Source organism: Biomphalaria glabrata, chromosome 8 (assembly GCF_947242115.1).
Source record: "Biomphalaria glabrata chromosome 8, xgBioGlab47.1, whole genome shotgun sequence".
In the NCBI taxonomy this organism is placed as follows: Eukaryota; Metazoa; Mollusca; class Gastropoda; family Planorbidae; genus Biomphalaria; species Biomphalaria glabrata.
In genome coordinates, this window is record NC_074718.1 from 12,442,395 (window position 1) to 12,470,390 (window position 27,996).

Consider the following 27,996-nt stretch of genomic DNA (forward strand, 5'->3'; position numbering starts at 1 on the left):
CAATGACATTACGGGTTAAGGTTTTTCTAAGTTTGTAGTCCTGATAACTCTATCCTGTATTGATGTGACAAAACCGTCTGTTTCGGGGTACAAGTGTCCACCTTTCAACCATGTTAAGGAGGCAATCTTGTCGATCTTTTCTCCATGTAACAACTCCTGAAATTTTGAATGAAGTACTTTTCCTTCCCATTGGCTATTATTCATACCACGTGACTTCTAAATCTATATTAACACCGGTGTACCTTAGGTTCAGAGTAGTCGTTTCAGTGTCATATTTACTAGAGGAAGTATTATTTTTAAGATTCAAGTCTATGAATATTCATAATGTAATATTCATAACCTATTAAATGTACTTAATGAATGAGACAAATGAATGTACTAAATGAATGTACCTACGTAACCTAGTAGGCAGTCGTACCTAACGAATGACATAATTCTTCTTCTTCTTCTTCGTACGTAATGAATGACCTAATGAATTCTACTTATGAATGTACATAATAAATGTAACTGACCTATCACTGCTAGTCCAGTCTTTCCTCGTGTTCCAGGTGTCTTACATTAAAGCCATCGACGTCTGGATGGTCACTTGCTTGTCCTTTGCCTTCGCTTCTTTGCTTGAGTTCGCCGTGGTCAACTCATTCGCTCGCCGAGTGTCCAGCCTGGACAACACCTGGTCAGTCATCATGGAGTCGGAGCCACTACAGGCCTACCGAGACACGTTCACTAATGTAAGTAATGTAAGCGCCACTTGAGGCACGCGCCACTTGAGTTGGCACCAGATAGAAACTCTAGTTAATAAGATAATAAAATACGAAGAAGGAGCGGATATAATTTAAGAAAAACAAAGCAAAATTTAATATAAAAAAAAAACCCAGCATATTTTATAAATTAGAGATACTTTAATGAAATGTGTGTACTCGTTTGTTATAAGCCACTTGGCTCTATTTTACGAATGTCCTAGTTTCTTCATGTTTTCTTGTGTTGAACGGTCCCAAACAGTCAAATAAAATCTTTAATTGAGAACTTAAGGTCAATAATATTAGAAAGGGATCACATAATGTCAGTGGAAGTGTGTGTTCCGTGGCCATGTCAACCACCAACCATTCTTACCTTTACCAGACTGAAAGTGAGCAGCAAATGTGGCTGGACTTGAAAATGTTCTAAGTTATAAAAAAATCTTTAAAAAAAAAAGATTTGAGCAACTTAACTCGTGGACGTAAAACTAGCAGAGTTTGACTTAAAGAGTGTGACTTTATTTTGTTTTAATGGGTAAACATATGCTTGTTTGTGAAACATATCAGATAATGTCCAGTTACGGCTACCTGGTCACCTGGTGTCATGTTGCAGGCGTTAGGAACGGTCGTCTAGTTCCCCCCCCCCCCCCCAGTTTCGAATCCTGCCCGCTGCCATCCCTCACCGTCCTGCGGGAGATTTGAACTTGGATGTAATAATCTTCAATTCTGAAGAAATATCTGAAACATGTCAAACAAACAAGTATCGATCCATATGTTTGTACTGTGTGTCTTATTACATCATCAGGTTGTCATCAATCTGTCAAGTCTGTCTGTCATTCGTCTGTCGATATGCCTCGTCAGTTCCTTCTGTCTTGACCTTGGTTAAATATTGTTTTTTCTTTATAGTTTAAAGAAAAAAGAAAAAAAAAAGATTGATGCAAATGAGTTTGTTTAATTTTGTTTAAAACATTTTTTTTTTGGAATGCCTTGCAGAAACATTTTCTTATAACTAGATGCAGCATGTGGAGTAAAGGGTTATCTTCCTTAGAATGCATAAATTTGGGCAAAAGATAACAAACCCAATGCGGGATATTCGCCGTTAGATTAAATTTAGTGATAATTATGAGTTATTATCGGATAGGCACTAATTGAATAATTGTTTTTAATGTTTTCATTTGCATATTTGATTATCGAATTTTTATACTTTCAATCTGCTTTCATTTCAGACTAAAAATGCCAGAAGTTCAAATTATGCTGCTCCTCCAGCAAGAAGACCGGACCCAAGGTCGATAAATCTTGCAAAACTGATTGACAAAATATCCATGGTTGTCTTCCCTATTAGTTTCATGGCTTTTATATTTGTATACATTACAGTCTACGCCTATGCTTGAGCTTTAAACATCACCTTCAGTAAAAATCAAGTTTTCACGTTTGCCTTTGGGTAAAACTAATGATATGGAAAATAATTTGAGATCCAGTGATGCCGATGTGACTGTGACCTGAATGCCGTGTCACCGTGGGCTACATTGATATACTCATGGCCTTGAATTATTATCTTCATGTATTCATACTGGTAGGAGAAAACTAAATCATGAACAGTAACAAGGATCAAACTTAAACCCTTGAATCCCAATAATCTGAGAATTCTATTTCATCATATATAAAATCAGATGACCTTTACATCATCTGCCCCATAAATCACAAGGTCTTAAAGGGAAACTACTTTTCTTTTTACATAGGAAATGAAACCAAGAGTTGCAACCCTTGTCTTCTATTTATTCTATTTGTTTGATATTGACGCTGAAGCTGGGCAGTGAATACTATTCAGTATAACTAAACACCAGGTTTAGCGACACAACATCCAAGTATAGCTGTGGAAAGGCAGCTCCAGCGTCACATTAGCACATCTAACCGAACACGAAACCACCATCTCTGGCTTAGGAGAATGCCAATGTGACACTAGAAGCACTTCAGAAGTTGTCGCTAAAGGTTTCGTTAACCTAAAACAGGTAACGTAGCTGAAGTTACAGCTTTCAACGGGACTGTCAGCTTCTTGAAGCATTGATCAGCATTACAACGCCATTCTACTGTGGAAACACATCAGCCTTAGTAACACATAGTCTACCTGTTGATATCATGATTAGCAACATAGAACGAGTACGTGATTGCTCTTTTTACAAGACCTTTTCCAATGTGGAGCTGGACTTGGGTGATGCTAATCTGTATGACTAAAAACTAGGATTAGCGACTACATCCCAGCGTAGCCGGGTATATACAACTCCAGCTGTACAGACACTATTATATAGATGGGCGTTATGGTCTACACACATAATGTGTTATTACTTTTGGATGAGGTCATGAGAAAATCGTCAAACTGAACCATCAATCTGATGAGACGACTAAACGATGACACCTTTGTAAAAGTAAATGAGGAGGGGGGGGGGTGTGGAATGAGGATGTTCTGTTCATTTCTGCAGTGCCTGAGGTGACTGTTAAGTCATATCTGTCACAGTTTGACCCCCAACCTCTCCCCTCCAGCTACGCCCATGATATATATATATATATATATATATCATAAAGTTTAGCACCCTCCTTTTTTTTTTTTCAATGAAAAGTCTTCCCGTCTTTCAGGTTTAGTACTGTTAGTACCAGTAGTGTGCAGAAAAATTGTATCTCCAAGAACTAGTCTCCAGGCCTAATTAGACAAAACAATCCTACATGATGTCAAAACCTGGACTCTCGTTAAACAGAGGCGGGCTTAGGGAGTGGTTAGTGTGACTATCAACTCAGCCCCATTGCATGACCCGGGGGGGGGGCGTGATAGGTGATTCCCTTGACACGTCAGCTGCGAATAGCAAACCAGTTTTCATAAACAAGGACCAGTTACTCAATATTTTGTAAGCCTTTCTCGGCATCTACCAATTACCATGAAAGCTATTAACATAGTATTGTTTATTTCGAAATATCGTATTGCCAGTACCTACCTATGTTTTCACATTTTGTAACCATGTGGCCTACAGCATTAAGAGGTGGACGAGTGTCTTAGCATGTTGTTGTACGATTGGTCTGTGTATGACACTCGCCCGGGGCCTGTCCGCCTCTAAGTGGAAAAAGAAAATAAAGCAAACCTAGGCAAGGGCGGTAACAAATAGTTCTATATGAAAATCTTTACTAACCATAATCACATTTTTTTTTTCATTGCTACTTTAAAGTGAACATTAAACAATGATGTGATATCTCTTGGAGTTGACGTTAATGGCAATATCGATAGGACCGGTACACTAACAGGTGCTATATATTTCTATAGCATCTTTTCCTATGGTATATTAAATAACAGTTGCAAAGGGCTTGGCTGATATCAGTTTGAATAATTTCATATCCTTTGCCTTTAAAAATCCTACTACAGAAAACTAAATGACTGACTATAATGCGATTGTTGTTTGCTGTTATATTTGCACGAATAAGACTATTAGTATGCTTTACTTAGGTGGATACGTTTGTATGTGTTTTTGTGAAGTGTGAATACGTTAGTATGTGTTTTTGTGAAGTGTGAATACGTTTGTATGTGTTTTTGTGAAGTGTGAATACGTTTGTATGTGCTTGTGTAAAAATGTTTGTATGTGCTTGTGTTAATTTGTTTGTATGTGTTTGTGTAAGTATGTTTGTATGTGCATGTTAGAATATGTTTGTATGTGCTTGTGTGAATATGTTTGTATGTGCTTGTGTGAGTTTGTTTGTATGTGTTTGTGTGAATATGTTTGTATGTGCTTGTGTGAATATGTTTGTATGTGTTTGTGTGAATATGTTTGTATGTGCTTGAGTATACATCTTCCAAACCCCACCAAAAAACAAAACAGTTTGTGTACGATAGAACTATTGTCTTTAAGTTTACTTTGACATTTATTATGTTTCATTGAAATTCTTATTGATGTCATTTCATTGTTTTACAGTTTACTTGAATTATTATCATAATTGATACAAACAATAAAATGTATATAAACAAATTTGAGTTCATATTTAGTATAGTAGTTGATATATTGTGTAACATTATTCGGAGTTTAGGGGGGGGGGGTGTTCATATTTTCTAAATGCTTTCAATATGTCACATATTTCTAGTCGCGTAATATTAGATTGGAAATAAAAAATTACTCTCTTTGAGATAAAAGATGGCATTTTTACAAATCAGCTTATACCACCACTCCTGTAAATTACAATCTCTTTCCATTGATACCTAACAAACTAATTTATTACCAATAATTAATTTACTAATTGGTATTTTGTTGTCAGGTAAAAAAATAATTCTGCAAAATTTCAGCTTGATCCGAGATTGGGTGTGAGAAAAATAACGTGTACAAACTTTTTACCAGACAGACAGACAGACAAACAGAGTGAGTTAATAGAAGCTTTGTCAAAAGTACACCGTCAATTGCTTTTGTATTCTGGGTCGCTTTATTTTGCGGTCCATATAGTTCGTTCGAGGAAAATGAAAAAGGCATTACAGATAAATGGTTGGACTAATATTTCATTAGCTCTGAAAAGACGAATAGAATGCAGATCATATAGAGAACATTTCAAATGTCAGAACTAGTTCTTGCTCTTGAAAAGAGAACATCAAAAGATTCAACACGGCAAATAGTGTCTGATATTGAAAAGCAACGCTGGCAATCCGTTATAGAACGAAATATTCTGTTAATCAGGTCTGGGCAATGTCTCACGTTTTAGAGGAGCTTGAAAGCAATTGACACAGACATTTTTTTGTACACAACAGACGATTTGGGAAATCATAATATTAGATTTCTCATTAAGAATACAAAGTGGAAGAGGAAACACTATAAACGCATTAGTAATATGTCATAAAATGTAAAAAAGAAAGCATTCTACATAATCATACTTATATATAAAATATTTAATTGGGGATGAAATGACCGAGGGATGAAGTGACCGGGGGATGAAGTGACCAGGGGATGAAATGACCAGGGGATGAAATGACCGGGGATGAAGTGACCGGGGATGAAATGACCGGGGATGAAGTGACCGGTCACCACGAAAACGTGGAGATTGTGACAGGAAAAAGGAATGGTTTGAAAATGAATTGAAATCCTAGGGCGTCATTTGTATACCGTATTGAGCTCAGTCTAAATTTAAGAGAAAAAAAAAGGGGGGCGGTATATTTAGTTTTGCATGCAGGCAGCCATAACGTTCGCTGTGGCCTTGGCTTTCAATATATATTGTTCTAAAGGCATTGAAATTAACATATTTAAAAAAATAGTATTAAAGTTAAAATGTGCATAATTTTATGATATGATTCTTTCACCTACCTGAAAACTTAAATTATTGAAATATATTATCTATCTCACAAATTTCTTTTAATGTTGACTTATTTGTTAGCTTTGATTAAAAAAAAGTTCACCTATGTAAGATTATTGTCATGTTTGGACAGATCATGAACAATGTCAACGTAAATTGTTGTGTATACCTTGAACTTACGTTAGTGTCTTATGTGTTGTTGGCAATGTCATCTCTTCAATACTGAATTTAAAAAAATGATTATTGTAAATTCTTCATCATGTCTGATACTTTTAGCAATTATTTATTATACCTTTACAATTAAATTATTGTGTATTAAATAAAAAAAGTGTATGGATTACATGGAGGCAATGCACGGTCAGAAATTATACTTTTTAAACTGCTAATAACTAATTTAAGGGAGATTTATAAACAATGCTAGAGATACACGTAGATCTCTGTTTTTTGGGGGGGTTTAGAAAATTAAAATGATTCCTCACAGATACTATTTTCTGTCTTTTCAGTCTGTGATGATTCTAACAGAACTCCGGGACCTCTAGATGTCAACTGGTGGAGATTGGTTTTCCCGGAGTTTCATTGGGAAAAAAAAATTGTCGCCAAACCAGACATTCTGGTAATCCGAATCTGCTTAAATCAAGTCCAACTATTCACAAATATTGCTACTTAATTCCGCATGAACTCTCACCAACTCACAGCTTCGTTGGTTAACCTCAGTTATAATGTGATGATAAGATGACAGACATGGACGTCTGGAAAACGGAACAATTTCTGTCAACTTGTCGACGTTGCTGACGTTGTAGTAATGAAGTTCCATTGGACCTTTCGGCCTTTAGACAATATTAAACAGAAACATGAAAAAAAACAAAACAAGTAGGTCTACGTGTAATGTAAAACTAAACCTCGAGAAAGCTGTTCATGGAGCAATAATGCGTTTTTTTTGGCAACGTCCGCCGACGTCCGGCAAAAGACAATTTAACATATTAAACAGTTATTTGGCGTTCATTTAGTTTACTTTAAAATTTGTAACAACCTACAATCCATACGGAAACTTTAGCTTCGTTTTGGTAACTAAATGAAATGTAATATAAATCAAAGTAGCAATTTAGAAATATTTGGAGTTAATTTGCTTTTAATTTCTAAAAATTCCAGATCAATCTATTATCGATAAATAGACTTTTGTGATGGCAAGAAAATAAAATGTTGTATAAGCTAATAGAGAAATCAATCATTTCGTGTCAATTAGTTTTTTAAAAAAACTGAACAACCTATTATCGATATTGAGGTTTTTGAATGTATTTGCAAGAAAATTAAATGCTGTTTAAGTCAGAAGAGAGACTTCAAACAGTCATAAAGCGTTAATATGTATTTAATAAATATCCGGAACAATCTGTTATATAAAAAAATGAGATGAATCCATGTTTTGACTACACAAATTTAATATTAGTTAGGAGAGCGATTTCAAGACATTTCTCTACTTCAATGTTTTTCACTTTAAAATCTGGATCTGCCTAATATAGATATTTTTATAGATATAAGATTTTATATCATATTACATTCAATTGTATGCCAAAAATGAAATGCAATATAAAAAATAATATATTTTTTTTTTACTTTTTAACTTACGTGGTGGCTAAAAAAAGAAATAACTAGATCTGATTTGATTTTTTAAGACTATCTGGAGTCCAGTATGCACGCCGGCCACAGCGGATAGTACGCCAATGCACTCTACTCGCTGCATAAAAATGTCGACTGTATAATAGGTGTATAATATTAACATATAACGTAAATATTTTACTTTTATAAACAGAAATAAACATTTTCTGTTCACTTTTAGTAGCTTGTGTATCATAAAAACACAACTTATTTAATGTTTTATTTTCAATTTTAGTAATATATTTGAATAAATGTTACCAAAAATATATTTTAAAAAATAATTCTTTGTTGACATAGTCTCCCTTAGATTTATATTATTGTTTTAAAAGTGGTGTTTTTTTTTTTTATAACAAAAAATGATTTGCATAATTAATTTTTAACACAAAAAGTTTTCATTTTTAGAAAAAAAACGTTGCACCAGCACTTTGCAAGCTGCGAACTATTATGAGATCTCATTTTCAATAACGTTTTTTAGTTTTAGAGATTAATGGGAGAAACGGACAGACATACGGACTGACGGACCGATTAAAAAAAACAACTAACATCGTCAGTTTCCCTTTCGGGGGCCCCTAAAAAGTCATAGTTATACGAGATGTCTCTAAAAGAATAAAAGTCCTTACTCTTGATGAATTATTGAACCTGTGTGCCAGTATCACTAGCAGAGCATGGAAATCTAACAAACTTCAATGTTGCATTCTTAGGAAATACGTCAGTGTTACTAAACATCCAGAACAGCCACACACAATTCAATCATACTATTGAAAACGATAAAAAGTGTTGGTAATGTATTTGCACAAAAATGTAATGGCAGGGTTGGCGAGAAATTATGCAAGAGATTTATCTCAAAACAATATTACTTTCAAATATCAAAAAACATATATATTTTTTATGAATATTTAATGACCTCTTTAAACTATATGTGAACAGAAATGTAAAAAAAAATGTTGAGGCTATCCATGTGATACACAAAGCAACAAGGGGCACCTTAGTTATTCAGTACGTTTGATCCTACAACCCATTCACAAATGTTGATACCAAAAGGTTTCCATTTATCATCATATACATTACAGAAGAACAATGGGGGATTTTAGGTATGACAATTATTCGAAAGTCAATATTGAAATTAGAATATCAATAATACTTTTGTTTTATGAAATCTTGATTCAACATGCTGACGGACGGACGGACGGACAGAACAAAAAAACAATTGTTTTTTTTTAACCGCTCTCAATATTTTAGTGACACGAAGGCGTCTGTTTATTTCAAGCTTGATCGGCTGAGTTGGGTTTAAACTTGATGTTGCGTTTCAAAACGTTGAGGTGGTGACCCAATCTTAGCCCCTGTGAAAGAGATACACGAATTATTACAATATTCGTACCTTTCGTGATAACTTTGTTACAACAATTAAAACATTCATAGAAATGTAACAGTTGGTGTACATTGTTGGCCGCACTGGGCAAACTCTAGTTACACAGCATTATCAAACATTCATTATTTATTCAGAGCCAATTTATCTCTCAGTAAAGGACTAGGGTAGTTCTTATTATAGACAACTGGCTCGATGTACTAAGGGTATGATTCTCTATTCTAGATCCTTAAAAGCGTATAAGTATTACAAAAGTACATTCAACAACAGAGTAGTAATTAATATTTATTTACTGCATAACAATTGGTTACACATATAATATAGAGTACATAATCATCATTACTAGAGTATCTAAATGTGCCCAAATTAAATATTCCAGGGCGCCTAGACTAGATTCAATAATAAATTACTTAATTAAGGGTATCATGACACAACATAACATTACCCTAACTATCTAGTATATGCACATAGCAGAAATAATATCTACTTAATTAATCTAGGCAATACAACTGACAACAATCACCATCACGCTACTCGGACCAGCAGGGCCGGTCCTAACAGTTACGCACGATTATTACATTTTATTACATGAAAGCTGACAATGATTTTTTTCTTTCCTCGCGTGTTGGATTGGTGTTTTCCGCAATGAATGAAACCCACAAATGACAATTTAGTATATTTTTCAGTAAATTTTTATGAGTTTTCAGGAGATTTTAATAAATTCAGCAGATTTCCAGGAATTTTTCGCATATATTTTGCAACATAATGATTACACCTAGAATTAGCGCGGGGCCTATGAAAGCGCAGGGCCCACTGCGACCGCATAGGTTGCAGTGGGCTAAGACCGGCCCTGCGGACCAGGACACCTCTCCAACTGATAGACTGACCACAGGAAACCTTATTGTCCTCCTTTGAAAACCCCGTGCTAAAACAGTTCACCACTCACAACTAATACAATAAACAAACACACACACAATCACACATCTTACGCACCCCCTGCACTTCACACTCTATAAAAATAAGTTGTATATAAGAGGTATTGTCTTTTAAAAAAAAAGATTTAAAAGAATGTTGTTTTTTTTGTTTTTAGTAACGTCTGTAATTTATAAGATGGTATTGTCTACAGGTATTTTTTTCTACCTGGATGTAATTTCTAGAAGGCAATTTTTACAGCATTCTCAACAGCTATTGACAACAAGCATTTCGATCATCGCTTTGTTTAAATTGCTTTCTATTTTATTTTACCATCTTCCCTTCTTTACAATGTGGAGGGACATGTTCTACGTCAAAATGAATTACGCACACCAAGAGTTGCGATAACATGGAAGCCAAAACGAGGAAAGCGCAAACAGGGACGTCCTCGTATTACCTGGCGACACACCTTCATGGAGGACCTCAGAACAGTGGACACCAGATGGGAAGAGGCTTCAGACATTGCCAGTGACAGATCATTATGGAGACAGCTTGCCGCCCAATGCGCCGAACGGCGCGGGAGGACCTAAGTCTAAGTAAGTAAGTAAGTCTTCTTTACAATGCCAATCTTATCCACAAAGTCATCAATATATATGTCAGTGGTGTTTGTGTTAATGGATCTATCATAAACAAGTGCATCGACGCATCAGCCTTTAATCTGATTAATCTAAAGCTTTTAGAGTTTTGCCAATATTTGAAGAACTTTACAGAGATCCTGGCACCGAGAGCAAAAAGCGTTGCTGAACACGAGAAACATGGAAGGCATCTGTAAAGATCGCAGGAGGCTGAATGTGGCTCTGCAGCGTTGATTGAGACATCAGTTGGGAAGATGCTGTAAACAACGCTGGTGACAGATCTCAGTGGACTGCCGCCCTATGTGCCAAACAACGCTGGTGACAGATCTCAATGGACTGCCGCTCTGTGTGCCAAACAACGCTGGTGACAGATCTCAATGGACTGCCGCCTTGTGTGCCAAACAACGCTGGTGACAGATCTCAATGGACTGCCGCTCTATGTGCCAAACAACGCTGGTGACAGATCTCAATGGACTGCCGCTCTATGTGCCAAACAACGCTGTTAACAGATCTCAGTAGCTTGCCGCCCAATGTGCCAAACAACGCTGGTGACAAATCTCAGTGGACTGCCACCCTATGTGTCAAATAACGCGTGTCTGCGACTTTCTAGTAAAAGATAGGATTCATAACTTTTTTTGTGTTTAGGAGATTACATGATCACAATGGCTTTTGTGCCCCACGATGACTTGCTGACTAATGTACAAAAAACACAAAAAAAAAAACAAATGCAAATTACATTATTTTGGTCATATAAAATGGGCCATACCTTTTGCCAATAATACAATGAAATGAAGAATAGGCAGACAGAGAAAACGTTAGGAAAACAACATTAAAGATTGAACGTGCCTGTCGTTCAAATAAATTCTATTCGAGGCAAAAACAAAACAAAACAAAGGGGAATGGAGAAAGACGGTCGACAGATCATATGTGGTGTCACACGAAGCAGGACGTTTTGGCGCCGCCGTTTTGGCGACGCCGTTTTGGCCCCGCCGTTTTGGCGCGAAGGTTGTTTTGGCGCCAGCCGTTTTGGCGACGGGACGTTTTGGCGCGAAATACATTATGTACGTTTATTGTATTAATTCTTTTAAAAGAATTATTCATATCTATGTTTTGCATGAGTGTTTGTGTTACGTGTTTTCACGTACTAAATGTAAATGTGTGTTTGTTTTTCACATCATTTTCTTTAATAAACATTTTGGCTTGTGTATGTGTGTTTGTTAAGAGGCACACTTTTATTTTCAAAAAGTTTTTTAAGATATTAGAGGTTTTTAGTTAGAAATATAATAGAATAAAATGGCGAAAGTTTTTCTAGTCTGTCTGCGTACTGGATAAAATGATGAGTGAATGGTCCAAACTACGCGAGCTTATAAAGACGTAAGGGCGAAGAGATTGAAAGAGAGGGGTAGACTTTGGGCCGCTCTCGGAATTAAAGATTAAGGATTATAAATTCGCACCTAGGGATGTCAAGTGGACTGCTAGAAACAGATTATCGTCTTACGCGTGAGAGAGGGGAGGGGTGGAGGAAAGAGTATAGACAAGGAGTGAAATTTGAGCAAAAGAGAGAGGGCGGGATAGGTGTCACATGTAATGACCATTCCCAAGGAGATGATCGACAGACGCATGACGCCAACGACCAGTGTTCGGTGCTGGTCTTGTCTTCATTTGTTTAACTCTACCTGCGTCAATGCGAGATGTGTCACCCAAATCACCCCTTCCCAATTTCTCAAAATATATTTTTTCAAAGTATCTTAGTGTCGTGAATTTGTTTCTATCTATTGTCACCCCTAGTGTTTGTTTACATTTGTGGATTCACTTTAGAGTTTGTACTGACCACATTCCTTGTCTTGAACTTTACTATGTGTGGAGTGATTGTCGTCATTCAGCGTAATAAAGCTTTCGATGTTAACATGGTTTTTGTTATATTAAAGTGTGACACTTAGCTAATTCGTATATTACACTAATGTCAAATAAAAAAAAAATCTTTTGGAAAGAAATCCAAAAATGTCATCCAGTGCGATTAGCAGAACTCACAGATAGCTTGTCATTACCATTCAGGAATCTGACTTACTATAGGCCTATATTCATGAAATAAGCAAAACCTTTATAATTAAAAAAAAATAAAATTCGCTGAACGGTGTGAGAATTTATACTATACATACAATATTATGGTAGAGTGAAATAAACATTATTATAAAAGTTACGTGCTTATTAAATTATCGTCAAATGATATCTCGCGCCAAAACGTCCCGTCGCCAAAACGGCGGGGCCAAAACGGCGTCGCCAAAACGGCGGCGCCAAAACGGTTCAACAGACTAAGAGATAAGTGAAAATGATGAAGAAGGCGGTCTCGTTTTTTACCACTATTGTCAAGGCGCTGTGGCTGAGTGGTAAGGAGCTTGGTTTCTGAACCACAGGGTCCGTCCCGGGTTTGAAACGTGATAAGACTGGAAATTTTTATTTCGGGATCCTTTAGGTGCTAGCCAGCTCTTGTGGGTACATTTGTTGGGGAAAAGTAAAGGCGCTTCGAAGGTTGGTCGTTGTGCTGGCCGCATGACACTCGGTAATCCGTGGGCCACAGAAATAAATGACCTTAACATCATCTGCCCCATACACCGCATGGTTTTAAAGAGGCAGTTGACTTGTTTTCAAATATATGCAAATAATTAATTAATTAAGACTTACCGACATGTATGGCCAGCACTGGATCGTCACAGGTGGAGCACACCTGGATATGGGCCGTACCGTTGTTATGCACCTCCACCGTCTTGCCCGTGCACCTGTCATTCTCAATGTCCCCACTGATGACGTCACAGTACTTACCAGCCGGGAGACCAGTCTGAGGAATATCAAAGTATTTCTTGACATATAATTCAGGGCGAAAAATAACAAAGGGACTAATGCATTAGCAGCCCGTACGGTTGAGTGTTATAAATATTTTAGCACGCCAACAAATCATAATATCATACCAAAGTAGCAGTATAGCATGTATCATGATAGTAATTTAGATTACATAGCGCTGTTAAAGACATGTTAAAGACGGTTGAGTGTTATAAATATTTTAGCACGCCAACAAATCATAATATCATACCAAAGTAGCAGTATAGCATGTATCATGATAGTAATTTAGATTACATAGCGCTGTTAAAGACATAATGTAGGCTACAGACGTTATGAAGACACATTAGTCATGAAAACAAGAGTTAAAATGACACACATATCTACCGTATATCTACGTATTCATGCAGCAGATAAAGCCTTAAATGTTATTCTTGAACATAGTGAAACATGGGGCTTAACTCTGATCAGACGAGCTCCAAAATTTTGGTCCATTTGCTGGAAAAGCCCACAAATCGAAACTTAGTTGTAAAGGCGCGGACTTCATGGAGCGAACAGATCTCTGAGGTCGAATAGTTACACTGATGACAAAGAACATCATAAAATATGCCAATTTAATTATTATAAAAACGGGTACTCTTTGTAGAGGCCACAAATTGCTGTAGCACTTACTATACTGTACTTGTGGTGTAGTTACTTTGTACTGCTAGTGGTATCTGTATTTTATCTCTCCCAATCGATATAAAAAAAAGGCAGCACAAACTCAGAATTGGTTTATGTACAAATGTTACAATTTTCTATTTAAAGAAAAGTCGCGAATCACAGCCTTTTTTTTTCATCAGCCCTTTTAAACTCTGCACTGACCTGTAAGTTTTGGTTGATGTCAAAACCTTCCAGATTCAGTGCAATAAAGCCCTTGTCGCCCCTGGAGAAAGCAATTTGGTAATCTGCCCCTGACCACCAGTTTTCTAATGCAGTACCAGAGACCATGTTTCGGAAGCCGACCATATTGTAGATTTGTCTCCATCTGTAGGAAGATGAAAACGTCACATCATATAACAAATTTTCATTGGTCAAAGGCGAGGAATCAATTTAATGAATGATTTTACAATTCACATTTTTTTAAATAATTAAAGAGAGTAAATAATCAAAGAAACTCAGTAATCGCTTCCCTTGCCAGTCATTAGGATAAACATAGGAAGGTAAAACAACCAGAAAGTAACCCTATCGTTAGTATTTCTGATTCTAACCCAACTATTGTATCACAAACTAATAGATGACATTTATCATTTATTTGCGAGAGAAGGGATGATCAACTTGTCATCTTTCAAAACATTTATTCTGGATAGTTCTGCTTCAAAAAATGAATGTCTTATCAACATTTTGAGATGAGGACATTTGTTTGATTGTTAAGAAAGGATCAAAGCCTGTAAGAGTAAAGAGATAGGACGAGCACTAGAAACTGAAACATTCGATTCTTTTTCTTAGAAACATTCAATTCGTCTTCTTATAAACATTCGATTCTTTATCTTATAAACATTCGATTCTTTTTCTTATAAACATTCGGAAATAATCATATCGCAAAAAAAAAAAATTAATTATAATTTACCTTTGTTGAAATAACAACTTACAACGAGCGCTTAGATTTCTGAGCTCTGAAGTAAGCTCCGAAAACAATGCCATACAATTATTTGATTTTGTAGTGACCACCTACCTGTGCTCACAGCTCCAACCATTGGTACAGATCATACCAGTAATCTGGACACTGGCCGTGGTCATGTCACTGTTGTGTGGTGGCCCCTCGTAATTGTTGGCCCTGTTGTACTCGTAGCTGCTCATTATTCTAGGCATGCCATAGGGATGGGCCAACATGAAGGCAGTGGCCATCTAGTTTGGACATGAAAGATTTTATCCTTGTCTTGATAAAAAAAATTAAATACATCTTTCAAGCAGTAAATGCTTATATTGTCATTGTATGCAGGTTTAGTTGAGTTTCGATATTCAGAGACTTGGTGTGATTGTATGTAGTTAAATTGTAGCCACGGCATACACATTTGAGACCAAAAGAAAATCCGCTGCCGAGGACAGACGCAGACGGCGTAAGGAAAATCTTAACCGAGCATCGGCGGACAGCGGTTATGCTTGCATTGGATGCGGCAAAATATGTAGGTCATAGCTGGGGCTGCGTAGTAATGGGCAATACTGCATTCTTCATTTATCTTCGGACTTGAAGACAAGCCTTATTATATATTGTAGTTCTAGACATTTGCTTCTACAAAAACGATGTTGATTGATCCAAAACTTTCAATAACTATAACAAACTATTTGTCGTTTATTGTAAGTCTAGATTTAAATACCTGACTGATGAAAAACTAATTGATACAACTATGCTTAATATAAGTTTTATTTTCGTTTTTTAAGTATTTTAAAAATATTTTCTTGTATCATTCTACAGCGAGAAAATCTAGCGTTTCCTTTTCTCGTCCAAACCATGGAAACACACACATGTCCTCCCATAACTCTTGGTTTACATTGTTAGTCTTATCTTATAAACTTTGAACGCTCATATTGCAATTATATACGGGTTTGGCTGAGTCTCCATGTTCTGAGCCTCTAAAGCGTTACATTAAAAGCGTTTTTGTATAGTAGCCGATTGGATGTCAAAATAAGATCTACCAATAGGCTGCAGTCTGGCCAACAGAGAGACGCAACGAGAAAACAGTAAGAGAGATTCAGAGAGAGAGAGAGAGAGAGAGAGGCAGAGACAGAGAAAATGCGAAAGAGACAGGGAGAAACAGAGAGAGGCAGATAGAGAAAGACAGATCGAGAAACATTGAGACACAGAGAAATACGCGAGAGAAACTAAAGAAACAAAGTAAGAGAGAGCGAGAGAAAGAAGAGAGGCAGAGTTAAAGAGAAAAAGTCTGAGAGATAGTCATAGACAAAGCTAGACATAGAAAGAAGAGAGCTAGAGAGAAAATGGCCAAAAGAGAAGATATATATAGAGTGAGAGTGAGACAAAGAGAGAGAGAGACAGAGAGAGAGAGAGTAAAAGAAAAGAACATGTAAAGAAAGAAAAAAAAGAGAGAAATGAAAAAACACTTCAAGGTCGATCATAATGTATTAAATGTAATAAATGATTATAAAATAGTCACCTTGTAAGGTTTGGGATCCCAGTGTGTGAGAACCCCTCCACCACCACCGTGACCTCGTTGGTTGTCATGGTTATCAATGAAGTTGACCACCGAGTCTGATGCCCACATGCCCCAGCCAGTGCCCCAGTTGCTCAGATACTTCATGGCGTTCTGACGTCTGTGGGGAAAGATGGGTATATTTTAAATATAATGTAAGCATTCTGGACAGCTTACACAACAAAACAACAACAAAAAAAAAACGAAAAATGTTAAACAAAAATACTGAATGTTTAGACCAAACAATAGATGCTGAAAGACCAAACAGCATATTCCGTAAGACCAAACAATATATGCTGAAAGTCCAAACAGCATTTTCCGTAAGACAAAACAATATATGCTGAAAGTCCAAACAGCATATTCCGTAAGACCAAACAATATATGCTGAAAGTCCAAACAGCATATTCGTAAGACAAAACAATATATGCTGAAAGTCCAAACAGCATATTCCGTAAGACAAAACAATATATGCTGAAAGTCCAAACAGCATATTCCGTAAGACAAAACAATATATGCTGAAAGTCCAAACAGCATATTCCGTAAGACCAAACAATATATGCTGAAAGTCCAAACAGCATATTCGTAAGACAAAACAATATATGCTGAAAGTCCAAACAGCATATTCCGTAAGACAAAACAATATATGCTGAAAGTCCAAACAGCATATTCCGTAAGACAAAACAATATATGCTGAAAGTCCAAACAGCATATTCCGTAAGACAAAATAATATATGCTGAAAGTCCAAACAGCATATTACGTAAGACCAAACAATAGATGCTGAAAGACCAAACAGCAGATTCAGAAATACCAAACAACAGATGTTGGAAAAAACAAAAAAACAAAAATATCTTGAAAGACCTAACAACAGATGATTGAAGACTAAACAATATATGATGAAACAGAAACAAGCAGATTTTAAACGACCAAACAGTAGACGACAGACAACACAAAACTTATAGAGTTTAAAAAATCGGTCGTTCTTTTTTAAGTTCGCTTTTTATAAGTTGACATCAGCTCAAACACCTAATAGGCCTACTCGCTTTGAACATTCAATATTGTTAATTTAAACTTATATAGCTTGTAAGAATTAGCACTGACCTGAAAACATTGGCCAACTGCAGTCCAAATCTAAAGTTGGTAACTCTGCCAGTTGCGAAGTATTCCTCAGCTTTGATTGGTTCCCCTCCCTGGTCTATAACTTCCTGATACACAAATGGGCGCCCTCCACTTGGGAGATCCTTTGATATAAGTTACACACTTATTAAACTTTAAAAAGCATACATATATTTAGTACTAGAGCCAACATCAGTTTTTTTTTTCAGGGTCTGACTTGTTGGCACACAAAGAATATTAAATCTCAATTTAAAATTAATTAATTTTTTTTAATCCTTGTTTTATTTTTATCCGAGTTCAGGCAATTATAGTAGCCTTTGGCACTCTCAATCTTTATTTGCGCATGTTTAAGATGATATGTTGTTAGAAGCTCTTTCTATATACAGTGTGGGAAATCCTTTTCGCAATTTCTTATTTTGAAAGAACTTTAAGGGTGCTGGTTGGAAACTGTTTGAACCGGTATTTCTAAAACGGCACTACAATTTTTTTCTAGAAATTTTACAGTCTTATGTAAACGTGATGTTCCAATACACTTGCTCTTGTAAAATCTTTAGATGGACTGTTGAATGAAGAACCTGATTGTGCAAAGCTCGCTGGAAAGACTCCTTGTATTAATTAAACATTATAAGAAATAAATAGAAAGAGATAGTAAAAACTGTCATATCAGCTTAAAAAAAAGGAATTGATTTAAAAAACAACAACACTTTATGTTATTTATTTAAAGACAATAGAAAAAAAAAACATTCCTCTAACCTTGACCTTACTAAAAAGTACTATTAGATCTCCAGGCCACATGTGTTTTGCGGCGTCCACTCTAAATCCCGCAACTCCGAAATCAACCAGGCGATTCAGATAGCCGGACACTTCATCTCTCACGTAGTCTTTGCCCATCTTTAAGTCTAAAAGTCCACCGTGAAGTCCGACTAGACGACAATTCCTTTAATAGAGGCAAAGACACCTTTAAGAACGAGTTGGCAATGCTATGTGAAGATTTGGAGGTTAGTGAAAATAATAAAACTTTTAAGTTAAGAACAAAACATCTCTTTATTTTAGTCACGTTTCATCATTCTTCAACAATCATTGCAAAACTGTAAAAGCAAGTTTGGAAAAACGCCAAATTCTCTGGGGGAGCTTACACCGCCTCATCTTACCCTTTAGTTTGTTGAAAAAATGGATGTTCTTGCGAACGTAATTTGTTTGTGAACTGAGTGTCAGGGGTCAAGGTCTGAGAAACACAGTGCCTATCTTTCACTAAATGGAGTTATTGTACTTGTCGAGCCCTGTTCAAAAGACTAAAGGTCACGTGAATAAAATTTTCCGTAAATGTCTTGTAGAATTGATAAAGAACTGGACCACGCTCACCTGACTTCCTCAGTGTTGCCGTAGTTGTGGATGTTCATGTCGCCAGAATGACACAAGCTGCCGTCGTTAAAGTCCGTCGGGCCGAAGGGAACTCCCGGGAACTGAAGGTTGTCGGCGTCGTAGAAAGTTCCATTTGTTCCAAAACCTTGACCTCCAGACTCCGTCATGTGATTGATGACGATATCAACGTAAATTCTAAATATAAACAAACCCAGAAAAGAGTGACACTGAACAGGTGATGTGGTTTAGTTAATTAGACTCTAGCTTAATAAAAATGATTCGTCAAATCAAATCACTACATTATGTTAGATTTTCTTTTTTTCTCCCTTTCATCAACAAGCAAAACTATATTACATTTTTTCCTATTTTAAAGCAAAAAGAAAAGTAAGGTTCCTTTAAAGAACTTGAGTTCCTTGAGGCATAGTATATAAGTACGTCTGTATCTTTAACTTGAGATTGACGAGGGTGACATGTGGCCAGCACAATGATCAACCACCTTTACTGAAGTCAAATACCCATTAGGGTTGGGTGACGTCAGGGGCTTCTTAACAAATCTAAAATCTCAAACATTTACTTTTCACTGCGATTTCTCAATTTTGAAAGTTGGGTACTTTACCACTTGGCCACCACGTCTCATTAGACTAAGACTAAGACTAAGACTGCTTTAATGATCCTTACGGAAATTTGTTGTGATTACAAGGACTCGTTTCTCATATAAAGACAACACAACAGAAAAATACACATAAATACAACAGACAACATAAAGAGTTCATTCAGCGACTACACACAGGTATCTTGGTGCATTTCATGTTCCCTGATCAATGAGTGGCGGTGATAGAGTCTGACCGAGTGAGGTACGAACGAGTTTTTGTACCGCTCCGTTCTTGTTTTGATTGACAGCAGTCGCCCACTTCGCGACGACCTGGCGTAGTTCTGATGGAGCGGGTGGCCGTTGTCTTCCAAGATTTTTTCGATTTTTCTTAGGCACGTTTGTTCAAAAAGTTCCTTTAAATGTGGTAATGTTGTGAGTGTAATTTTTGATGCTTTTTTAATGATGCTTTCTAGACGTTGCAACAGTTTAGATGAGGCGTTGCCTTGCCAACAACTTATTCCGTATGTTAGCAGATTTTGTACAGTCGCGCCGTAAAATGTCTCAAGGATCTTCTTGTTTAATTTAAAACTGTTGAGTTTGTATAGAAAAAAGAGTCGCTGGGCTGTTTTCTTTGTCAGAGTTCCAAGGTGGTCTTCCCATGAAAGCTTGTTGTTGATGATAACGCCTAGATATTTATATGCCTTTACTTGTTCTATAGATGTAGTGTTTATTTGCAGTTCACGTATAGTTTGTTTTTTCTTTCTAAAATCTATTATAAGTTCTTTAGTTTTTGTTACATTCAGTTCTAGAAAGTTGTCGTTACTATAAAAGTGTCAAGTAACATGAAGCAGCTATTGTATTAAGTTTATTTTTAGATTGTATTTCTCCAGCACAAGGTCATGGTTGCATGTTATTGACCTGTAATGACAAGTTTATTTAAAACGATGACTGTTTTTCCATAAGCTCTGAAAATAGTTACCAGAAAGGGGAGCATGAGGATGTATTTAAGGATTTGAATTTTGAGTTTGGGAAAGATGCGGCGACTAAAGTAAAAAAAAATTTTTATTAAATTGTATTGTACATTTGTATAGAATGTATATTATTAAAGTGATTCTAGTTCAAGAATAAAGGCTTTGTGTTTATTTCAAGCAGATTTCAGTTTTGAGTTTATACTTTGAAGTAGTATCTAGGCATCACGATATTGTTTTAGAAGTCTAAAATCGACTATAAAAGACAGCGTTACAAAATTAGAACATCAGAAACACTTTGTCTAATCAACACAATCTCATCGTAACATCATGACATCGTTGTCATCTAGCACTCAAACATATATCATCACCAAAAAAAAAAAAAAGATCAATAATAAAAATATGTTTGTGTCAAAAAGAAAGGCTCTGCTTGACCCTCTGCTTGACCAAAGAAGTCTCGTCAATTATTTTTTGAAATAACTTATTGACTTTTTTTTTTAAGAAAGTGAAAAAAAAAATTGTCATAACCTACCTAACCCCAGAGTTGTTACATTTCTCAACCATGTTTCGGAACTCATCTTCGGAGCCGCTCCTGGTATTAATCTTGTAGCTGACGGGTTGATAGCGCTCCCACCATGGACGGTAAGGGTTGGTGACTATTCTGTTCTCATTGGCTGGAGAGGTCTGGGGAAAAGAAAGATAACTGCCCAATCCGCCAAGAGCTATCTGCCCTAGAGTTTACTCTAGGAGTCCAAACAAAATTTATTTTTCATGTATTATGATCTAAGCCTTCATTCTGCATAGGGCAAACAACTAATCAACAAGATTTTGATGTCATTTTTAGTGACAGAGTGGGATAGAAAATATAACTCCCAAAGTAGACAATCAGTACACTTTTATTATAATGAAACGCATATAAACAAACAAATAAACACCAAATACAATAAATAAATAAAACGCCCGTTGAAAGCTGACATACGATAATGTGGATACCACAATATATCTATTTAAACTTCTAAATCAACCGCTTTTCATAACAGACAAACTTTATTTCTAAGATGATAATATTCTGACCAAATAGCTCATTCTTTTTTTCTCAAGATATACATTAAAACATCGTTACAGCCATGTCCAGGTTCTAGGTTTGCATGAATTGTGTACAAGCTGATAAGAGAAATTGAAGAATAGAGGAAGCGTGAGAGAGAATTTGGAAATAATTAGACAAACAATTAGACAAACAGTTAGACAAACAGTTAGACAAACAATTAGACAAACAATTAGACAAACAGACAAACAATGAGACAATGATCAAGACGTTACTGGAAAGTCAGCTGTTTTAAATAAATGCTATAAATTACTTAGACTCTAGTTCTATCCCTGGTATTGTCTTTAAAAAAATGTATTTTTAAAATGTTGATCTTGTTTAATTGATTAATAGTAATCCTAAAAATATTCTTCTATCCTAACGAATTTGATTATCAAACTTTTGTATGGTAAAAGGCCATATTTATTTAACTTTGAGATTATCGAAAATGTTGTTTCTAGATGGTTGTTCGGCCGAGTGCTATGCGATTCAGACGTCAACGATTGTCTAGGGTTCAAACCCTGCCCGCTTCCATCCTTACAGCAGTAGGTTAGTTCTAGGACGTAATAATCTACATTTCTGAAGGAACACTCAAAATTTGAGCGTCAAGTCAGGTGACATCTTCATACACCCTGAACATTTCAAAACGAGGCCTTAAAATAATGTTGTTACCTCACTAGAAGAGAACTTACCTGGACAGCACAAAATCCATAGGGTCCGAGAAATCTCTCACACTCAGCGGCTATGTCGTTCCATTTCCATTCAAACAGATGAACAATACCGTCTTTGCCCCCAATACAGTGAGGGTCAGTGTAGGCTGAAAGAGCTGGTATGAATATATATTTATATAGGTTGGTGATTATATATTTTAACATTATATTAAAGTCATAAATAAGTAATCTAAACTGATCTAAAAATTTGACATTATTCTTTTTTTTCCCCGAGAAATTTTTAAGAGGATTCAGAAATACCTTATATATTTTAATATTTTATACACATACTAACCCGGGCATGCTACCCTGCCTCATAGTGGCGCCCGGGTGGAAAAGATCGTAGGATGAAATGATTAGGCTAAATGGTAGCAAAACAAGACTCTCGTTGGGGTGCCTAAGGGGGGTGCGAGAGCATCCTCATTGCACTGTGCGGAGTTGTAAAAAAGCTCCCACAACTTTGTCACAATCCAGGCGCCGTTCCTCAAGGAGCCGTTACATAAATGGCGTGTCCTGCACGGTTAGCCTGGTATAGTAAAGGAAAATGGCAGGGTTCCCGCTGCACGCGGTCTCTGGCCTCGAGTCTGACACCCCGTCATACAGAACAGTGTACACTGTTCTCATTCAGGCCGGTGAAAGGGAGCTCTTGTTCACTTTTGCAGGCCTGGAGTTCCAAGAGCCGAGGGCTCAATTCTACCTGACAGTGTCAAGAAGAAGAAGAATACTAAATATGTTCTCGACTTTGTCATAATAAGACTTCTATTCCTAGTTCGACTTACAGATGACGATGATTATCTTCAACAAACCTCAGCTAAGAAGTACATGTCTCAAGGCTGTTGAGTATGGTAGCAACTGAACAACTTATTATAGCACACGAATGTTAATGGGCTAGTATTATGTACTGATCAGGCCTAACATCATAAGAAGCGAGACGTCGCAACCTGTTGGCAGTTTAGGCCAATGGCTCAGATAAGATAATAATGTTTCCCTGGATGTCTCTAACGACAAAATAACTTCCAACTTTCTTTTTAGATTATATTTGGAACGCTTGAAGTTGAAAGGTATTTTACAGAAGAAGTAAGCTTATTTCTATTGAGACCCAGGTTACAAGAACATATTGTTACGTATTTCAGAATCTTCTGGCTAAATGTATTAGTATGCACACAAATAAAAACACTGCAAAGAACTTGACGACTAAACTTTCAGTTTCATATAACTTTAATGACTATTAACTCTAACATTACTGTAACATGTAGCATAGAAGACTGTACAATATCTGTCAGTTTACTGTTAGCTATACTTCGTTGCACTGCATCTCTTCACTTCGTTGCAATTCATCTCTTCTCAACTTGCATCGAGCCGTATTCTACAGAACAGACCAACGACACACTTCCCAGTGTCGCTCCAGGTCTCCCAAAGCTGAACCAAGTCGTACTCCAGTCTACCACATCCGAGCCGCACACGTCTTACATCGACTGTATCGACTGTAACGGCTCAAGTCCACTGTAGTTCGCTGTATAGACTTTAACGACAGTAGTCCACTCCAGTTAACTCTACCTACCCTAGTTAACTTGCATCGAGTCGCACATTTCTCTTCCACAGAGCCGCACACGTCTTACATCGTCTGTATCGACTGTAACGGCTCACTCACGACTCCATACGACTGACTTTCACATTAACTCTCTGGCTTATATAGAGTCCCTAATCGCTTGTCCAAAGTTGCACAAACACTCCTAGTATCCTCTGGAATAACATGTCAGGAAACGTCACATCCTGTCTTTATTTATACATGTAGATTCCAGAAAACACTCGCTGCAGTGTCATCAAGTCGGGGTCACACGTAGTGACCTTTATCTGTCACTGTTCATTAGTAACTGTCCCTCTACTTAGATCTATTCGTCCCCTGGAACAACACGTGAGGACACTTCACATCCTGTCTTTGTTTGTACATGTAGATTCCAGGGAACACTAGCTGCTGTGTCATCTCGCCGGGGTCATACGTTGACCTCTACCTATCACTGTTCATTTGTAACACTGCCCCCTTCTTAGATCTGTTCGTCCCGAACAGATTCTACTTCATCACGATACTGATGAAATCGATCAACGATCAAGTAGGAAGCTTTGGTGGTTGCCCCCTTCTCAGAGATGTTCTTTCAATCTGGCAATTGTCCATCTTCTTTCCATAGAAGAATGGGAGCCAAATCCTCATTTTTCAGCAGGTCCTCACAAATGTTTTCATCAATCTTGGTATTGAAACATCGACCTTCAGATGACGACATTGGGCACTCTTGTCGAGAAAATTCATCAGCATTCTAACGAGTTCGTGCTTCACTGGCTGAGTTTTACATTTTCCAGCATCTTTTTACAGAGCTTCTTCAGAGATAACCTGGTTCATCACAGTACAGCAATGTTCTTCTTACAACAGCAACTGACTTTGGGTTTGTACGATGCTTGTTGGAATGATCTTCTCGTACAGTTTTATTTGTACAGTTCTATCTCAGATGGTTACTCACTTCACAGTTCTGGCATCTTACACTAGTTCTGTCCTTCTTGCTTCTGACTTGATTATCGTTCCTCTAAAACCTCTGTTATACTTCATCAACCTATTCTCATGAGGAATGTTCTTAGATTATTCTTTAGTGGCTTCACACTTTCAACTGATTCGTAAGGCTTTCTTCTTTGGTCTGATGGTTCCGGACAGAATCTTTCTAAAAACATGGGCTGTGGAGTTTCATCAGTGCAGGTGGGGTTCTATCAGTGAGAGAAGTGGTGGGCTTGTTTTCTAACAACATGGGCTATGGAGTTTCATAAATGGAGGTGGGGGTCTATCAGTGGGAGAAGGGGTGGGTTTGTATCTTGATCTTGTTGGAGCCATCCACGTTGCACTCTGCATGTATCGCTTTCTCCGACTCCTGCATTTGATATTTCTTTGGTTGCGTTGATGTCGTTGTCTTGCTTTCTTGTCGATCAATGCTGATGACAGCCACTTAGCACATAGGAAGGCATTGCATTTCATGGCTGTAGTCATCAAGACTGTTGATCTAACAAGTTGCTTCAGCATTATTCTTCGATGGGTGCTTTGCGAATGAGCTGCAAGTCCACTTGAAGGCAAGGTGTCAAACACGTCATCACCTTCATCCGAGTCTGGAGCACTCGCCTGTGGGGCAGGCTGATAACATTCAACGTGCAAAGGTCCATCAACTTCAGCATCAGATTCTATTGTGTTTCCTTGACTTTGACCAGGACTTCTCGCGCTGATCTTGACAGCTGGACAAGCTTCTGTTAAGTCCAGACCTTGCTGGTGTATTTCTTGGCATTCACAGTCTTCTTGTAAAGCTACGTACGTACAGTTCTTGTCAAACGCATTGTTGCAGTAATCAAGTTTCGAGTTCCTCTCGTAGACACTGGCAGATAGAAGACAGAAGTCTTTAAGGCCCACAGCAACAGGCTTGGACGCAGACCCAATGTTGTCTTGTTCTGTCTGGCTGGTTGATGTACTCATATCGGGTATATCTCTAGCAAAATCTTCGGTTGAACTATAGGTCTCTTCTCTTGTTTCTTCAACTGTCTCATTCAGATTCTCGTTGAAACAATAACAGCTACCATCTCTTTTCATTTCTTGTGGGTCACATTCGTTTGGTTTGCTATCACAGTCACAGACAGCACAACCATCACCAGCATCTCTATCGTAATTGTCTCTATCGTCACATTCTTGGTTGGACAATTGTTCGCTGTTCATCAATGGTGTAGCTCTTTCATCAGTCGACTCAATCTGATACTGCTGAGTTTTCAGTAGCTCGTTCATCATGATTTTCGTTTGATCTTTTATCGTATCTGTTTGTTCTTCTGTCTTGTTGGGCGTGGTAGCTATTTGTTCATTCTCATTCATGGCTTTGATCAAATGGTTAAATGAAGAAAATCTAGTGTTGATTTCTGATTCTATCTCCTTAATGCTCTCATTCACCGAGCTCATTTTGTATTGCAAAGTTCTCAGGAGATCCATCGTATTAGGTTTGATTTCAAATTGGCAAGTGTCCGGATTCTCATCTTCCTCCAACAGGGCTTGTCTGAGACGTGCTGTTAGCGTTTCCTTATTTCCGTTAAGCTGTAGACCTCTTTCTCGAAGCTCTTGTCTAAGTTCTTTCATGTCAAGTTCATCAAGAAGTTTGGTGGAATACATTCTAGCCAGAAAGATCCCACTTCTGACACCAATTGTTACGTATTTCAGAATCTTCTGGCTAAATGTATTAGTAGGCACACAAATAAAAACACTGCAAAGAACTTGACGACTAAACTTTCAGTTTCATATAACTTTAATGACTATTAACTCTAACATTACTGTAACATGTAGCATAGAAGACTGTACAATATCTGTCAGTTTACTGTTAGCTATACTTCGTTGCACTGCATCTCTTCACTTCGTTGCAATTCATCTCTTCACTTCTTGCATCGAGCCGTATTCTACAGAACAGACCAACGACACACTTCCCAGTGTCGCTCCAGGTCTCCCAAAGCTGAACCAAGTCGTACTCCAGTCTACCACATCCGAGCCGCACACGTCTTACATCGACTGTATCGACTGTAACGGCTCAAGTCCACTGTAGTTCGCTGTATAGACTTTAACGACAGTAGTCCACTCCAGTTAACTCTACCCTAGTTAACTTGCATCGAGTCGCACATTTCTCTTCCACAGAGCCGCACACGTCTTACATCGTCTGTATCGACTGTAACGGCTCACTCACGACTCCATACGACTGACTTTCACATTAACTCTCTGGCTTATATAGAGTCCCTAATCGCTTGTCCAAAGTTGCACAAACACTCCTAGTATCCTCTGGAATAACATGTCAGGAAACGTCACATCCTGTCTTTATTTATACATGTAGATTCCAGAAAACACTCGCTGCAGTGTCATCAAGTCGGGGTCACACGTAGTGACCTTTATCTGTCACTGTTCATTAGTAACTGTCCCTCTACTTAGATCTATTCGTCCCCTGGAACAACACGTGAGGACACTTCACATCCTGTCTTTGTTTGTACATGTAGATTCCAGGGAACACTAGCTGCTGTGTCATCTCGCCGGGGTCATACGTTGACCTCTACCTATCACTGTTCATTTGTAACAATATTTATCATTACTTAGTTCTTATATTTGCAAACTCTATTCAGTATTTTTTTTGTACTTTTGAAGCATTATTGTTAGAACGAGGCTTTATTGTAGATAATTTCAAGGGTGATAACTTACCATAATGAAACAACGTGACCAGTAAGACATGAGAAATCATTGCTGCTAGCTTTGTTCGTTCAAATGACAATTTGGGTCTGCCTGGAGTGGACACAGACAAAGGATCCTTTATATTATGTGTCTATCGTTACCATGACAAAGGAAAATGTTAAGTAGTGTAGTGTATGTGTGTGTGTGTGTGATAGTAGTGGTTGGATCAACTACTCTAAAGAACTCAGTAAGTGACTCAGTACAAAGTCACCATATGAACCTGTTCTTATCACTCTACGTGTCAATGTTTCTGTCTTG

General features: G+C 37.3%; 2 protein-coding genes across 3 annotated transcripts in view; one reads left to right on the plus strand and one right to left on the minus strand.

Annotated features, from left to right (window-relative positions):
• LOC106067228 (glycine receptor subunit alpha-2-like) overlaps positions 1-4,162 on the plus strand; it is a 96,540-nt gene extending 92,378 nt beyond the window's left edge. For both annotated transcript variants that reach the window (XM_056039515.1, XM_056039516.1), the window contains 2 exons: positions 549-728; positions 1,961-4,162. In XM_056039515.1, coding sequence (XP_055895490.1) covers positions 549-728; positions 1,961-2,125 — 345 coding nt within the window. In that variant the 3' untranslated portion in view covers positions 2,126-4,162. The remainder of the gene's footprint in view (positions 1-548; positions 729-1,960) is intronic.
• Positions 4,163-8,475: 4,313 nt separating this feature from the next.
• On the minus strand, positions 8,476-27,866 carry LOC106070056 (alpha-amylase-like). The gene is made up of 11 exons (XM_056039508.1): positions 27,709-27,866; positions 22,446-22,579; positions 21,202-21,353; positions 19,110-19,304; positions 18,501-18,684; positions 17,733-17,872; positions 16,598-16,754; positions 15,157-15,329; positions 14,307-14,469; positions 13,290-13,443; positions 8,476-9,034 (listed from the first exon to the last, which is right to left on the minus strand). The coding sequence occupies exons 1-11, from the start codon at positions 27,746-27,748 to the stop codon at positions 8,982-8,984; spliced, it is 1,545 nt and encodes a 514-aa protein (XP_055895483.1). The 5' UTR covers positions 27,749-27,866; the 3' UTR covers positions 8,476-8,981.
• Positions 27,867-27,996: the final 130 nt, after the last annotated feature.

Coding starts and splice junctions, on each gene's coding strand:
- LOC106070056 (XM_056039508.1), bottom strand. CDS start 27,748: ATGATTTCTCATGTCTTACTGGTCACGTTGTTTCATTATG. Junction 21,354..22,445: donor ATGGATTTTGTGCTGTCCAG/GTAAGTTCTCTT, acceptor TCTTTTCCCCAG/ACCTCTCCAGCCAATGAGAA. Junction 9,035..13,289: donor AGTGCTGGCCATACATGTCG/GTAAGTCTTAAT, acceptor TCTCTTTCACAG/GGGCTAAGATTGGGTCACCA.